At 42.9% G+C, this 16,391-nt stretch overlaps 2 protein-coding genes across 3 annotated transcripts; both read right to left on the bottom strand.

Annotated features, from left to right (window-relative positions):
• Window positions 1-239: 239 nt before the first annotated feature.
• On the bottom strand, window positions 240-1,874 carry tmem141 (transmembrane protein 141). The gene is made up of 5 exons (XM_024381336.2): window positions 1,696-1,874; window positions 1,357-1,423; window positions 1,156-1,239; window positions 898-1,005; window positions 240-729 (listed from the first exon to the last, which is right to left on the bottom strand). The coding sequence occupies exons 1-5, from the start codon at window positions 1,747-1,749 to the stop codon at window positions 662-664; spliced, it is 381 nt and encodes a 126-aa protein (XP_024237104.1). The 5' UTR covers window positions 1,750-1,874; the 3' UTR covers window positions 240-661.
• Window positions 1,875-12,674: 10,800 nt separating this feature from the next.
• zmynd19 (zinc finger, MYND-type containing 19) lies at window positions 12,675-15,497 on the bottom strand. 2 transcript variants are annotated; one of them, XM_024382317.2, is made up of 6 exons: window positions 15,344-15,497; window positions 14,073-14,132; window positions 13,814-13,920; window positions 13,511-13,651; window positions 13,073-13,253; window positions 12,675-12,865 (listed from the first exon to the last, which is right to left on the bottom strand). In XM_024382317.2, exons 3-6 carry the CDS (start codon window positions 13,912-13,914, stop codon window positions 12,722-12,724), a joined length of 567 nt encoding a protein of 188 aa, XP_024238085.1. In that variant the 5' UTR covers window positions 13,915-13,920; window positions 14,073-14,132; window positions 15,344-15,497; the 3' UTR covers window positions 12,675-12,721. The 2 variants fall into 2 exon arrangements, with proteins under 2 accessions (XP_024238085.1, XP_024238084.1); XM_024382316.2 differs by having other exon boundaries at window positions 15,198-15,497.
• Window positions 15,498-16,391: the final 894 nt, after the last annotated feature.

The following is a 16,391-nucleotide window of genomic DNA, read 5'->3' on the forward strand; positions in this document are numbered from 1 at the left end:
TAAATAGCTTTAGACTCATCTCCAAGATGGGAGCCTCTAAAATGTGTTAGAAAATGTAGCCACGCTCTTTGCCACACCCCCTACCAACCACCCTTTTTGATCCAGAAAAAACCCTGCGCTCCAAATCCAAATCTCACAGCCTATTGGTCTGGAAATCTGACCCTTACTCATGTGTCAACAGTGGTTTACCTTTGAGGAGATAAAAGCTTAATGATAAACATGATTTCTATTGCATTAAACCCAGTAAATCAAATCAAATTTTATTTATCACATGCGCCGAATTCAACAGGTGAAGTATTTACAGGATGTGATCAAACGGACATTGTTTATTCAACCCTCAAGCCCACTCTATAACATATAATGTTTTTACCTTACCTTTTCCATATATTAAATAAACTATGCACTATATAGTACTCATCTGGACACAAGTCAGGGTGGCCCAATCTGACAAAATGCCATGATCAACTTACAAGGTTTTCTGATCTATATAAAGGGTTCAATCACTGAACCCACGTGAAACTAAGTCCAGCATGGCAGAACATTGTCCAATGGTGACGCAGTTGAACCATAATACCTAAATAAATGTGTTTATTGATAGGGTTGAGTGGTTGAGATGTGAAGCAGAGGACTGGGGTTGCCTGTACATGAGTATGTCCTGTGGTCATTCCATCACATCTCCATATGGGGTCTTCTTAGGCCCAGCTGGTTCCTCAGGGGCAGGCTCTGCTACTGCAATAAAGACAGACACATAGAGATGTCAGAGACCTGAAAGCTGAATAAACCGCTGACCTAATGTCTACCCCTCTTATTTTGTGTCCGTCTTCACAACCGGCATTGAGATTTAGTCCACGTAGTATAGAATGGCATAGAATAGAGTAGAACCACAGCTATACTCACGGTGTGGTGTTCGGTCTGGTACTTTCCCTGTCTCTATTAGCATCCATAGGTCAGTGCACTTCATTGTCTCCCAGCGTGTCACTGCATAGCTGCCCACTGACGAAGCCGCTGAAGGGGAATAGAGAGGGCAATGAAAGGAACAAGGTGAGACAAAGAGGTAGACATGATTGATGTTTAGACAATCATTCTAAACTCTATATTACTGCAAGTTATAGCTAAACATCACATTCTGTAATGAGTACACAGGCACACTCTCACCTGTTGAAATCAGCAGGTTCCACTGCAAAGGATATGGAAGCCTCTTCTGAATAACTTTTTGTATGAGAAATAATCCACTTGTCCCTACAATAGAGTACAGGAAATGTTAGGGTACATGAAAGAGGCTCCACGATGCATTCATGCATAAATAAATTGCTATTATATGAAGTGAAAACAAAGCATTGGGAGAGTGTCACTCACCCAATATAAAGGTCGCTGTCCCTTTCATGAAGGCTTGAGACTGACAGGCAGCATACTGCTGTAAACCCTGAGAGAGAAGAAAGATCGCAAATGGGTTGAATACAAAATGCAATCATGATGAGAGATTATTTTATGTTCAATATGTGTCCCAGGTTAGGTAGCTCTGGTAAGAAATCTGAGAACACAACTTGCAAGGAAGGCTGTAAAACCTAGCAAATGTATATAATCGTGTTTAAAACGTCAAAACACAAAGCACGTGTAATCTACAGCTGAGCTACAGCAACCATTCAGCAGTGTCTTGCGTAAAAGGTTGAAGCAGTAAAAAGAGAAAGGACCAACCGGATGTTTTGCTGCAAGCGCATCGTCCACTTTTGTGAGTCCAAGGTTGACCATTTCGTAAATAAACACTTTAATTAAGTTGACGTATTTATTATACCACTACAATATCCAACATATACAAGCCAATGTGTACATAACTGTTATGAAACTTGCAACTTCCGCATAGAGTAAAACAAATCCCGAAGGGTATCATTTTATGAAGGTTTCTGTGATACTAAATGACTCACGACGCCTCGTGGTGTGGGGGCGTCAGTGCAGCTCTTAACTAATGAGGCATAAAGTGTGCATTACTGTATTCACTTTTATGGGTAGATAAATCGTATTGGTATAGTTTGTTTTCAGCTGTGTAAAGATTTGTAATTTATATATTATGCAAAAGTTTAAGATTTAGCATACAAAAAAAAATGAAAAGACCCATAATCAAAACTACAATAGAACATGCTTGTCATAGTCTTGATTATTTTCTTCTCTGAACATGTCATATTTTTCAGTGTGATCCAATGCTTTACTCTACTAGTCATAGTCAGCTTTTATTTAGGCAAGTCAGTTAAGAATAAATTCTTATTTACAATGATGGTCTACCAAAAGGCAAAAGGCCTCCTGCGGGGACGGGGGCTGGGATTAAAAATAAAATAATAGGACAAAACACACATCACGACAAGAGAGACACTACAACACTACATAAAGAGAAACCTAAGACAACAACATAGCAAGGCAGCAACACATGACAAATCAGCATAGCAGCAGCACAACATGGTAGCAGCACAAAACATGGTACAAACATTATTGGGCACAGACAACCGCACAAAGGGCAAGAAGGTAGAGACAATAATACATCACGCAAAGCAGCCACAACTGTCAGTAAGAGTGTCCATGATTGAGTCTTTGAATGAAGAAATTGAGATAAAACTGTCCAGTTTAAGTGATTGTTGCATCCCATTCCAGTCGCTAGCTGCAGCTAACTGAAAAGACGAGCGACCCAGGGATGTGTGTGCTTTGGGGATCTTTAACAGAATGTGACTGGCAGAACGGGTGTTGTATGTGGAGGGCTGCAGTAGATATCTCAGATAGGGGGGAGTGAGGCCTAAGAGAGTTTATAAATAAGCAGCAACCAGTGGGTCTACAAAGATGACCAGTTTACAGAGGAGTATAGAGTGCAGTGATGTGTCCTATAAGGGGCATTGGTGGCAAATCTGATGGCCGAATGGTAATGAACAGCTAGCCGCTCGAGAGCACCCTTACCTGCTGATCTATAAATTACGTATCCGTAATCTAGCATGGGTAGGATGGTCATCTTAATCAGGGTTAGTTTGGCAGCTGTGGTGAAAGAGGAGCGATTACGATAGAGGAAACCAAGTCTAGATTGAACTTTAGCCTGTGCTGAGAGAAGGACAGTGTTACCATCTGACCATACTTCTGAGTACTTGTATGAGGTGACTAGCTCAATCTCTAAACCCTCAGGAGGTAGTAATCACACCTGTGGGGAGATTCTTCTTACCAAACCATATGACCTTTGTTTTGGAGGTGTTCAGAACAAGGTGAAAGGCAGAAAAAGCTTGTTGGACACTAAGAAAGCTTTTAACAGCGTTTAACACAAAATCCAGGGAGGGGCCAGCTGAGTATAAGACTATCAACTGCATATACATGGAGGAGAGAGCTTCCTACTGCCTGAGCTATGTTGTTAATGTAAATTGAGAAGAGCGTGGGGCCTAGGATCGAGCCTTGGGGTATTCCCTTGGTGACAGGCAGTGGCTGAGACAGCAGATGTTCTGACTTTATACACTGAACTCTTTGAGAGAGGTAGTTAGCCAACCAGGCTAAAGAGCCCTCAGAGACACCAATACTCATTAGCTGGCCCACAAGAATTGAATGGTCTATCATATCAAAAGCTTTGGCCAAGTCAATAAAAATAGCAGCACAACATCCCTTAATATCAAGGGCAATGGTAACATAATTGAGGACCTTTAAGGTTACAGTGTCACAGTCCATAACCTGAGCGGAAACCAGATTGCATACCCAAGAGAATACTTTAGACATCAAGAAAGCCAGTCAAGCCTCCCGGGTGGCGCAGTGGTCTAAGGCACTGCATCACAGTGCTAGCTGTGCCACCAGAGATTCTGGATTTGCACCCAGGCTCTGTCGAAGCCGGACACGACCAGGAGGCTCATGGGGCGGCGCACAATTGGCCCAGCGTCGTCCGGGTTAGGGAGGGTTTGGCCGGGCAGGGATATCCTTGTCTCATTGCGCATTGGTGCAGCTGGCTTCCGGGTTGGATGTGCATTGTGTCAAGAAGCAGTGCGGCTTGGTTGGGTTGTGTTTCGGAGGATGCATGGCTCTCAACCGTCGCCTCACCCGAGTCCGTACGGGAGTTGCAGCGATGAGACAAGACTGTAACTACTACCAATTGGATACAACGAAATTGGGGAGAAAAAGGGGTCAAAATAAATAAATAAATAAAAGCCAGTCAGTTGATTATTCAAGTTTTTTCAATACTTTTGATAAAAAGGGCAAAATAGAAATAGGCCTATAACAGTTAGGATCAGCTTGAGCTCCCCCTTTCAATAAAGAATGATCCATGGCTGCCTTCCAAGCAATGGGAACCTCCCCAGAGTGGAGAGACAGGTTAAAAAGTTTGGAGATAGGCTTGGCAATGATAGGGGCAGCAACCTTAATTGAGAAGAAAGGGTCTAAACCATGTTTAGAAGTTTAAGAAGCTCCTGTGGAGGACCAGGCCTTGTCCCTCCATCCTCGGATTCTATGGCATGATTCAGAGGTAGAGTGGAGTAGTCTGAGTGAGAGTTCAATGTCCATGTTTGAGGATAAAGACAGACAAGGTCACAAGACTTAGGGTTCCAAGATAGAGAACAGTCTCTGTCCAGAAGGCTGAGGACCAAAAAAGAGTATCAGGCAACTGCTTACACAATGATACCTTTTGATATTGGTTGACTATTTCCAATTCTACATTGAATGACACAATGTTGCTTGTCCATGTAACAATTTTTATTTTTTAATTTATGTTTCTGCTAACAATATTGAGCCTTGGAGTGGGTCTATTTGGTGAAAAGGTCCCTATAATAAAACTCATTTTTATTTGGCAGTCAGCTGACCTGTATGTGATCTCTAGCCCATTCTCAAGGATACACTTCTCCTAGGACACAGTGCAGGCCCCCAATAGGAGGAGTCTGGTTGTCAGGGGCAATGGCTTGGAAAACAGCTACAGGTTCCTAAGACATGAGTTCACTTCCTCCCTGAGCTCCTGGCCAATGGAGAGAGAGCTGGAGAGAGACTGGAGGGGAGTCAGAATGGGATTGAGACCACAGGAGGTTGGTAGTACCTTAATTGGGGAGGATGGGCTCGTGGTAATGGATGGAGCAGAATGGTATGAAATACATCAAACATTGTTTCCATGTGTTTGATGCCATTCGCTCCGTTCCAGCCATTATGAGCCGTCCTCCCCTCAGCAGCCTCCCCTGAATGAGAAATAAATGCAAGTAACAACAAAATGTAAATTTCATTGGTTGAGGTGTTGTTTATCCCTATTGAAAAGAGTATGCCATTGTCATTTTAATGTAATTATACCACCAGTAATTGATAACTAATGGATATTGATATACAGTGCCTTGCGAAAGTATTCGGCCCCTTGAACTTTGCGACCTTTTGCCACATTTCAGGCTTCAAACATAAAGAAATAAAACTGTATTTTTTTGTGAAGAATCAACAACAAGTGGGACACAATCATGAAGTGGAACGACATTTATTGGATATTTCAAACTTTTTTAACAAATCAAAAACTGAAAGATTTGGCGTGCAAAATTATTCAGCCCCCTTAAGTTAATACTTTGTAGCGCCACCTTTTGCTGCGATTACAGCTGTAAGTCGCTTGGGGTATGTCTCTATCAGTTTTGCACATCAAGAGACTGACATTTTTTCCCATTCCTCCTTGAAAAACAGCTCGAGCTCAGTGAGGTTGGATGGAGAGCATTTGTGAACAGCAGTTTTCAGTTCTTTCCACAGATTCTCGATTGGATTCAGGTCTGGACTTTGACTTGGCCATTCTAACACCTGGATATGTTTATTTTTGAACCATTCCATTGTAGATTTTGCTTTATGTTTTGGATCATTGTCTTGTTGGAAGACAAATCTCCGTCTCAGTCTCAGGTCTTTTGCAGACTCCATCAGGTTTTCTTCCAGAATGGTCCTGTATTTGGCTCCATCCATCTTCCCATCAATTTTAACCATCTTCCCTGTCCCTGCTGAAGAAAAGCAGGCCCAAACCATGATGCTGCCACCACCATGTTTGACAGTGGGGATGTTGTGTTCAGGGTGATGAGCTGTGTTGCTTTTACGCCAAACATAACGTTTTGCATTGTTGCCAAAAAGTTCAATTTTGGTTTCATCTGACCAGAGCACCTTCTTCCACATGTTTGGTGTGTCTCCCAGGTGGCTTGTGGCAAACTTTAAACAACACTTTTTATGGATATCTTTAAGAAATGGCTTTCTTCTTGCCACTCTTCCATAAAGGCCAGATTTGTGCAATATACGACTGATTGTTGTCCTATGGACAGAGTCTCCCACCTCAGCTGTAGATCTCTGCAGTTCATCCAGAGTGATCATGGGCCTCTTGGCTGCATCTCTGATCAGTCTTCTCCTTGTATGAGCTGAAAGTTTAGAGGGACGGCCAGGTCTTAGTAGATTTGCAGTGGTCTGATACTCCTTCCATTTCAATATTATCGCTTGCACAGTGCTCCTTGGGATGTTTAAAGCTTGGGAAATCTTTTTGTATCCAAATCCGGCTTTAAACTTCTTCACAACAGTATCTCGGACCTGCCTGGTGTGTTCCTTATTCTTCATGATGCTCTCTGCGCTTTTAACGGACCTCTGAGACTATCACAGTGCAGGTGCATTTATACGGAGACTTGATTACACACAGGTGGATTGTATTTATCATCATTAGTCATTTAGGTCAACATTGGATCATTCAGAGATCCTCACTGAACTTCTGGAGAGAGTTTGCTGCACTGAAAGTAAAGGGGCTGAATAATTTTGCACGCCCAATTTTTCAGTTTTTGATTTGTTAAAAAAGTTTGAAATATCCAATAAATGTCGTTCCACTTCATGATTGTGTCCCACTTGTTGTTGATTCTTCACAAAAAATACAGTTTTATATCTTTATGTTTGAAGCCTGAAATGTGGCAAAAGATCGCAAAGTTCAAGGGGGCCGAATACTTTCGCAAGGCACTGTATAATCAACCTTATATGATCAATACAGTAATAGACATCCTATTGATATTAGCCTATTTTTCAAGTTTTTTAATAACTGACCAACCAAGCATATATGGCATTCGAGGTTTGTTGGAATAATCTGGTTCAACAGAGATGTTCCAGAGAGTACTGTAATGAGCCAATTTTCAGTCGCTACTCGAGAAACCTGTGCTCTCACGTGTAACAATTCCAGCTGTTCGTGACAGTACTTTCACTGCCCTGTGAGAGCGAGAGAGGATGGAAAGGATGAGGGGCTGTGCTTTAGTCAGGTATCTATCTGGCTACACTATGATAGATTGTGAAATATTTTCCATGTTCTCTAATGGTACAGTAACAGCGAGATTAATGCTTCTTGATGACAGAATGAGCCAGGCCCTAGGGTGTCAGACGGAGTGATGGACATACATGGCAGCGAACCAGGAACTGTCCTGGTCTTCTGTTTGTAAGCGGTAAAGAAGGGAATCAAGCAGACTGGGGAAGGAGGGGCTACCCAGCACCAGATCGTGTCCATCTTCTGTTACTAGGCAACTCAATGCAAAACAGGCCGTCTGTCCCGCCTCTGGCTCAGCCACCTCACTCATCAGGGCTTGTAGACGGTGAACCTGGAGAGATTAACAAAACAATACCCCTTTGAATAACAGAGCTTGGTGTGGATTCAAAATCAAGATAACCTGTCAGTGTCAATATTTGATGAAACAATCTGAGGTAGGGAAGCAATAACACAATTCCTACTGGCATGGCATTCTGGGATCAACAGCGCAGTATCATGGCAGCGCTGTGTTTTGCCACACAAGACCTTATCCCCCTGTGTCCTTGCCTCTGTCCGATGTGGCTTTGTGCCAGGTGGCTTAAGGTGCTGGGGACTTAAGCAGGGTCAACAGGGTCAACAGGCTGGTCAAGACCTGCCCAAACACAGCCTGATCTCTCTGTAGCCACCCACGCCCAGCCGAGCTCTCAACCTGAGAGAGAGGGATGATTCAAGACAGAGGGTTACTGGTAAGGCTGCCACACCCACACACCAAAGAGGCTAAGGCACCAGCAGCATTCATCACAATGTCTGGATCAGGTCTGGTTAGGAGTTGCCCTAGAGTCCCTACAAGCCCGTTGCTGCACTTTGGAGCCATGGCCTGCAGATGCTGCACAACCTCTTTCCACCAGGACTCCAAGAAGATAGGCTGCAGTACTGCAAAGCCTGAATGAGCAGGGGAAAAAACATTAACCACCGGTCAGGAGCTGTCACATTGTAAAGCCTGACATTAATATGCTTTAGAGATTATGTATGTGCATCTCAGAACCATGATTATACAAATTACAAACAGTAGCAGTAAACATTATTTTCAGTAGTCACCTTATACTCAGGCGTAGTCAAGTGAAGCCAGCTTCCAGCCTCCATATCACTTATTGGTGTGACATGGGTCAGGACAGGCCATCAGTTGTCATGTATTGTATTATTTCAGGACTTTAGTGCCTTTTGTGGTTAATGTAACCTTTATTTAAAAAGGCAAGTCGGTTAAGAACAAATTCTTATTTACAATGACGGCCTACCCCAGACAACGCTGGGCCAATTGTGCGCCGCCCTATAGGACTCCCAATCACAGCTGTATGTGATACAGCCTGGATTCAAACCAGGCACTGTAGTGACCCGCTTGCAGTGAGATGCAGTGCCTTAGACCGCTGCGCCACTCGGGAGCCCTATAAAAAGGGAGTCTAAGTTTAATGATTTGGATATGATTGCCTGTGTAGCGTTCCAACAAGATGCAGTCTGTCTTACAATAATACCCATTTCATTATATTAACATAACCCTTAAAATACTCACTGGGTCAGTGCTGAGTGAGAGTTGTGGCTTTGAAATCCATAAAGGCTGTCCGTTAAGTCCAGTTAAATATCCACTCTGCTCAGGTGTGCAAAGAAATATTGTTTTGTTGATAGCATTGCAATCTGTCCGTTAGTGCTACGATAACACCATTCGAGCCTCTGGGCAAATTGTACCGCAATGAAGATAGACTTGTGACATTTTCTAGTAGCAGTCGTAGTGTTTTTCCAGAAAAAAATGTTTATCCTTTAACCGCTTTTTCACATAGGCCCTAATTCAATAGTGAGGGTTTCTCACTCCTCTGCCTGGGTTGGGTTCGCTTGGGGAATGTGAAGGAGAGGGAGAGGATAAACATCACAGGCTCCTTATGCTCCTATCTCCTGTCCTAGAGAGCTGCACAGTACCAGACCAGCCCACTGATCACCATGTTGACGTTGAGTAAAGGTTATTCATTCCATTTTACTTAGACACACATTAAACTGTCCAGGCTCCTTTATTTGTACATTTGCCTACTGTCCCCTCTTTACTCTAGTTTATTCACACCTGCAAATAGATTTAGGAAATAGCCTACATTTTTAAGAGGTAACGATCTGATTTTACAAGCTCCACAATAAATTCCCTGCTATCATTTTCTGAGCCTAACCCTGATATGCAACCCCTTCAAATTGCCCCTTTGTAAAACTATTATAGTATGCTAAATGAAAGATTGACCGTTTCGTTAATATACAGTGCATTCGGAAAGTATTGAGTCCCCTTGATTCTTCCCACATTTTGATGCATAACAGCCTTATTCTAAAATTGATTAAATATCATCCGTCAGGTTGTATGGGGAGCGTCGCTGCACTGCTATTTTCAGGTCTCTCCAGAGATGTTCGTCAGGTTCAAGTCCGGGCCTCTCAAGGACATTCAGACTTGTCCTGAAGTTACTCCTGCTTTGCCTTGGCTGTGTGCTTAGGGACCGTCGCCCAAGTCTGAGGTCCTGCACACTCTTTAGCAGGTTTTCATCAAGGATCTCTCTGTACTTTGCTTGATTGATCATTCCTGCGATCCTGACTAATCTCCCAGTCCCTGCTGCTGAAAAACTGTTGCACCACCATGCTTCACCATAGGGGTGGTGCCAGGTTTCCTCCAGATGTAGCACTTGGCATTCAGGCCAAAGTGTTCAATCTTAGTTTCATCAAACCAGAGAATTATGTTTCTCATGGTCTGAGTCCTTTAGGTGCCTTTTGGCAAACACCAAGCAGGCGGTCATGTGCCTTTTACTGAGGATTGGCTTCAATCTGGCCACTCTACCATAAAGGCCTTATTGGTGGAGTGCTGCATAGATGGTTGTCCTTCTGGAAGGTTCTCCCATCTCAACAGAGGAACTCTGGAGCCGTCAGTGACCATCGTGTTCTTGGCCACCTCCATGACCAAGGCTCTTCTCCCCCGATTGCTCAGTTTGGCAGGGCGGCCAGCTCTAGGAAGTCTTGGTGGTGCCAAACTTCTTCCATTTAAGAATGATGGAGGCCACTGTGTTCTTGGGGACCTTCAATGTAGCAGACATTTTTTGATAGCCTTCCCCAGATCTGTGCCTCAACACAATTATATCTCTATGGACAATTCCTTTGACCCCATAGCTTGGTTTTTGCTCTGACATGCACATAGACAGTTGTGTTCCTTTCCAAATCACATCCAATCAATTGAATTTACCACAGGTGGACTCCAATCAAGTTGTAGAAACATCTCAATGATGATCAATGGAAACAGGGTGCACCTGAGCTCAATTTCAAGTCTCATAGCAAAGGGTCTGAATACTTATGTAAATAAGGTATTTCTGTTTTTATTTTAATACATTTGCAAACATTTCCAAAAACCTGTTTTCATTTTGTCATTATGGGGTGTTGTGTGTAGATTGATGAGGAGCAAAAATATTTAATACATTTTAAAATAAGGCTGTAGCGTAACAAAATGTGGAAAAAGTCAAGGGGTCTGAATACTTTCCGAATGCTCTGTATCTAAATGAACCAACATCATAAATCATAGGTATGTGAAAAACAGACATTTTAGTGGCGACATACCAAGAGGGTCCCTTAAATTCCCACAAGGGTCATACATCAATGTGAAACATTTTATTTCATTTTACAGTTATCCCCAACTTTAGTCTTTATTCTGATTCATGCTTTTTCCTTTACCATTTAAACATTTTTTTTAAAGACACCCAATAGTCCAAACTCTCCCTTCCTCTAAAAGAAAGATAACAGTGGGGTATGTTAAAACAACTCAGTGCAGTGTTATGAACCGGTCTACATACATAACTATCAATGTGTTGCATGTATTACATCTGTCTGCTTGTTACATGCTAGATCTGTGAATGTTAGTCAAGATTCATCAACTAAAAGAAAACAGGAAGACTAATGCCATATTCAAAACAACTGGGAAATCTCCGACTTCCGACTTCAGTGCATTCAAGACAACTGTGAAGTCAGGAAAAAAAAAATAGCTCCGACTGGGAAAGTCATATTTAATGGTCATTGAACTCAGAATTCCAAGTCGTAAGCTGGCATCTTTCTTGAGCTCAGACTTTCCGACCTAAAGATCCCCAACGTCATGATTTGACCTGGGTTATTTCTGAATTCCCAGTTGTCTTGAAAGCACCTAAATCTCATTCCCAGACACTTCTGCCCAAATGCGCGAAGAGCCTGGTAGACCAACGGTTCAAACTTCTCCAGCCAACACAGAAAAACCAAGAGAAACTCCCAGCGCATACGCATTGGGTTAATTTACCAATCATCTCCCACAACACCTTCCCCTAATTCTACCCTGTATGCCAGCACACCTCAAGCAGAGTCACGCGACTAGCTAAAATTAAGCTACAAATACTTTACTCAGTAAATTCCCCCATAAAATGCTATGGTCACTACCACTAAAAGCCAACGTTGAATCATTGATGTACCAGGCTTATATTCACTGTGTGGAATAGCATGGGAGCGAGGTTACAGGAAGACAAACTGTGAGCAGGTATGCATGAATAGTACACTGAGGTGGTGATCTGGAAAATGTATTATTTCAACTACGATCACTTGGACATAGAACAGATCTCTTTAATGACTGATGTGTAGAAAACAAAACATAGTCGGGCCATTTCATACAATCCCAACGTAGCCTGTCCAATGGCCAACCTGGGTTTAAGTTGTTCCCAGGACATCCCTCAAACATTAGCGACAGGGACTGGGTGTGAGCGTCTGGAAGGGAAACCGAACAGATCGCATCGAGAGAGATTCATTCAGGGATGTTCAACACAGGAAAGTAACAATGTGATCAAGTCCAAAAATCAATAACCCCTTCCCACCATCAAAAAAATAATAATAAGACACAGAACAAAATAACCCCCCCCCAATGTTCAACACTTCATCTATATCCTTCAGTCCATAATGGCAGCACACACAATACTGCTAGCGTGAAACAGCATGGAAAATCTATCCGTTTTATGTTGGTCTTGGAGCATGACAGGAAGGTGTCTTGAGTATGTGCACCAAAGGTCCAAGAGGGAGTAGTAGTACAGTGAAAAGGTCCATGTCCATTGTACCAGGTGAACAGCAGGCACTGTCATCCCTATATCCCTGTACACACGGCATTACTGGTTGGTGGGTGGGAGTAAGGAGAAAGCTGATGACAACTGTAATCAATTGTAGTCCAAAAGAAGCACAGCCAGTTTCATCCATGTGACCTCTTCTTACCCAAACATACAAATTCATAGCAGCAGGTAGAGCTCCAGGAGGACCTCCCTCTCCAAAAAAAGCAAGTTATGGAGATTTGTAGTTCTGTGAACTGGTTGTAGGTTTTTTTTAAATATATTTTTTAAAATCTTCCCACCCTTTCAACCAACATTGTCCTCTGTCATTCATCTCTGTCAGCAGATCCCCCCCTGCACTTCATTTCCACCCCCATTCCGGTGATTGATTCAGAGATCATCGCTCAGGTTCAGACTCTAGGGCTAGGACCCTCTTGCGCTCACGACACTGCTTCTTGTGGGCGGGCCAGTCCCTCTGCTGGCATTGGGAGCCACAGTAGCGAGCCACCTGACAGCGGCCACAGATGTTGAACTCTCTAAGCTGTGGGCAGATGGAATACAAAGTCAAACTGGTGGAAAGACACTGTACTGAGACTTATATTAAACACCTCAAAATAGCAACAATAATCTATGTCAGCCTCTGATCACAAATATCCTCAAAGTCATGTACTTCAGCACGCCCTTCCCAAGAGTGAGAATATAGAGTGAAAATAACAGAAGAAAGTAGAATATGGGTAGCAGTACATACTCTCCTCTCGATGAGCGAGCAGGGTGGGTAGTGACACTCGTAGTAAGTACAGGAGCACTCCTCCTCCTCCACCAGCTCTCCATTAGCATTGTAGTAGCGGGTACGACTGAGCTCCAGGTACTGCTCCTCTACGGGGTCAGCTGGTACCTGCTGAATGGCCAGCCAGTACAAAGACTGCTCTCTACAGGGATAGAAAAAAAAGACCCGTTCAAAGTTATGTTCTGACAAGTGAAACATTTAAATGGACAAGTAATACCAGGCCAAGTCTGAATAACATTGTATTTTCTCAATATTATGTTGTCTTTTCCTCAGTAAAGAAGTGATTAATGCCAGGAGAGCAGAATGTAGCTTTAGTAATTGTAGTGGAGAAGTGATGAATGCTAGGAGACCAGAATGTAGCGCTAGTAATTGTAGTGGAGAAGTGCACAGCTGTAATACCTTTGCTTGCTGGAGATCTCCTCTGATTTAGGGCTCCAGCCCAGGGGGACCAGTCGCAGGTTGTCCAGACGGTTATCCACTGTAACAGAGTTTATGTGGACTACTTGGAAGCTGGGAGCGATGCCTCCTCTGTGTTTCTCCCTGGATAAACATTCAAATCGTCTTATGACTCAACCGGTCTGCCAGCATCACACACTGAATATGAAGCATGCAGTTTGTTAGATAAAGGCAAAAAGCTGCCCTAACCGACAGACTATGAGGATGTATTTAGTTGCAGATTTTGGGGATGGGACACCAACTCACCAGAGCAGCTCGTGCAGTGGCCTGCCAGCCCAGCGCCCTTTGCCAATGTCAAAGGCATAAGCAAAGATCTTTGCCCCATTGCCATCTGCATCTACCTCCATGCGTGCCTGAAAAATATGGTGTAACATTGATTTATTTATCCCAGGCCTCATAGTCAAGACAAGTCCAGTTGTTTTTAACCAGGGCCAGGATAGCGTGGGAATGGTCTGACTATAACAACCCTCGCACAAAACCTCCACATAAATCCTCACCCTCTTACCTCAAAAGCATAGTTCTCCACCAATGGTATGTCCTGTTCATCAATCAGTGTGTACTTTGTCTGCAAAATAATGGACAGTTATTGCCACATGTAATGTGGGTTTACACTATTATTGTGTGGGATTAAAAACAATGGGGCAAGATTACAACAATGAGGTGTGCGAGATGACCTAACACATGTGATGGTATAATCAAGACCGAGTCAAGTTACATTTGCTTTAAGTATGTTAGCAATCATTTAAACACAGAAGCATTTTGAGGAAACATAGCAATCGATCACACTGACTGGCACGCAAAAGCACAAGTGTTGATGGACTATTATATATGGTCTCTAGATGGATTAATGTTCCAGGGGGTCACTCCATTACACGTGATATGTCCAAGTGGTTCTCATTTCTACAAGTGACATTTCAATGTTTACCAACTGTCCTAGCTAAAAACAAGAGGACACAAATATTAAAGTCACTGTTCAAATTCGTCTGGTAAAAACTGTTTGACGTAGCTAGCCTACACAAAACACTAGCTAGGAGTAACGTCAGTTACATGTCAATAATAATGGAACATAGACGAAGTTTGACAGCCTTCAAATGTAAAGACAAAACAATAAGACTGTTTAAACAATAATAATACCGTAGTTAGCTAAAACACAAAAGGTAACAAACGTTACTTGAGAGCTGTCATGCCGGTGTTCCTGGTAGAGCGTGGCAATGGCTTCCTACTACTTCGCTAGCCAGTGTCGCCAGTTAGCTACATTACAATTTTCTTGACCGTTTGTGAAGTGTGCATTTGGAGGCCAGGATATGTTTTACTTTTTTAACATTGACCCATACCATCGTTGCGTCCATAAATTAGCTAGTTAGCTACGAACGTCGGTTAAATGTGGCTAGCTTCAGCATGGCTGGCTAATTAATAGGTTGTTCTGGGCGGCTTCGAGAGAAGACGAATCCAGCGATTTATATTAGACCACCTAGAATTCTAAAAAGATCCACGACTTATGTCTGTCTGTTTTCCATATTAAAACATATTCGATGCAAGCCATCGCCTATCTCAACGAGCCATTTTGTAAGCACTTTTGTGATCCCCTCCCTTCTTGTCGCACACATGGCAGCCCCCGGATCCAGCTCACCTTCCCGGCCACACGGCCAAGTCGAACAATCCCGAGCTTGAAATCCGACATTGGAAGAGCGGTCGATCAAGGGGCGAAATGTAAGAACAGGTGAGGCGATCTACTCGTGTAAAAGTCGTCAGGGCGACCCCCCAGACCCGACTTACTGCCAGTTTGGTTAAATAGGGTCAATCGATGTCCGAATTTGGTCCTCCCCACCGGCTAACAAACCTCCGTGACACACCACTGGCGTAGAAGAAAGCCAGGCAAGATTTGGGGGAGGGTTCGAAGAAGCTAAACATTTTTCAACCACTGAGAATACAGCTTTGAAAAGCTTCAATCCAATCCAAAAAAGCGTTACATATTTTGTGTTCTTAATCTATTGTCCTATCCGATTCTCCAATCAAAGACGGGGGTTTATTTTGAGCACCACCCATTTCTCTCCTGACGCCATCACGTTTCTATTGCTTGTTCCTGTGTATTCCGACAGTGAGCTGTCATTTTAGCGCGAAAACAGAAACGGTAGGATTGCCGGGTGCCAGGCAGGAGTAGTCCATGGATGGAAAGAACCCTTGTTTTATGCCCTGTTTTATGTGATTGTAATCCCTGTCCGATTCCGAGTAGATTTAGAGTAGGCCTAGCTATTCGATTCAGAGTAGATTTCTACACTCTGATTCTAGTCTTCTGCCTTATTTAGTCCAGTGGTTCTCAAACCTAGACATTTCGCAATTGTATTGTAGCCCTGAACTAACTCACCTGGTTCACATAGTCAAGGGTTTGATGTTTTGTTGACAATTTAAAACTGGTGTGCTAGTTGTGGAATAGTTCAAATGTCTGGGAGTCCCTGAGGAGAACCCCTTATTTAGTCCACCAGACAGGTGGTTGTCTGTTTCCTCCTTCAAAATAAAAACGATTCCATTTTTAATGCAACAGTTTTTATCCACCTTTCCCTTTTTGTGAATTTATTTCCGTCAATGGAAATGTATCTCTGAAATTGCACTTTAAATACATTTGATATTATGTTTATTTAGGCCTAAGTAAAATGGCCAAAAGTGCTAGGCATAGACTAGAAACCAAGATTAGCCTACACGTTTACTGTGGGGTTTACAGTAAGCCATTTATTTTATAAAACGTTCTAATGCCACGTTGAAATCAAGTTGGAAACTCGGAACCTCCGAGCTAAAATGAAGGTAAATTATTTGCATAGAGCTTCCT

This window comes from Oncorhynchus tshawytscha, linkage group LG20 (genome assembly GCF_018296145.1).
Source record: "Oncorhynchus tshawytscha isolate Ot180627B linkage group LG20, Otsh_v2.0, whole genome shotgun sequence".
NCBI lineage: Eukaryota > Metazoa > Chordata > Actinopteri > Salmoniformes > Salmonidae > Oncorhynchus > Oncorhynchus tshawytscha.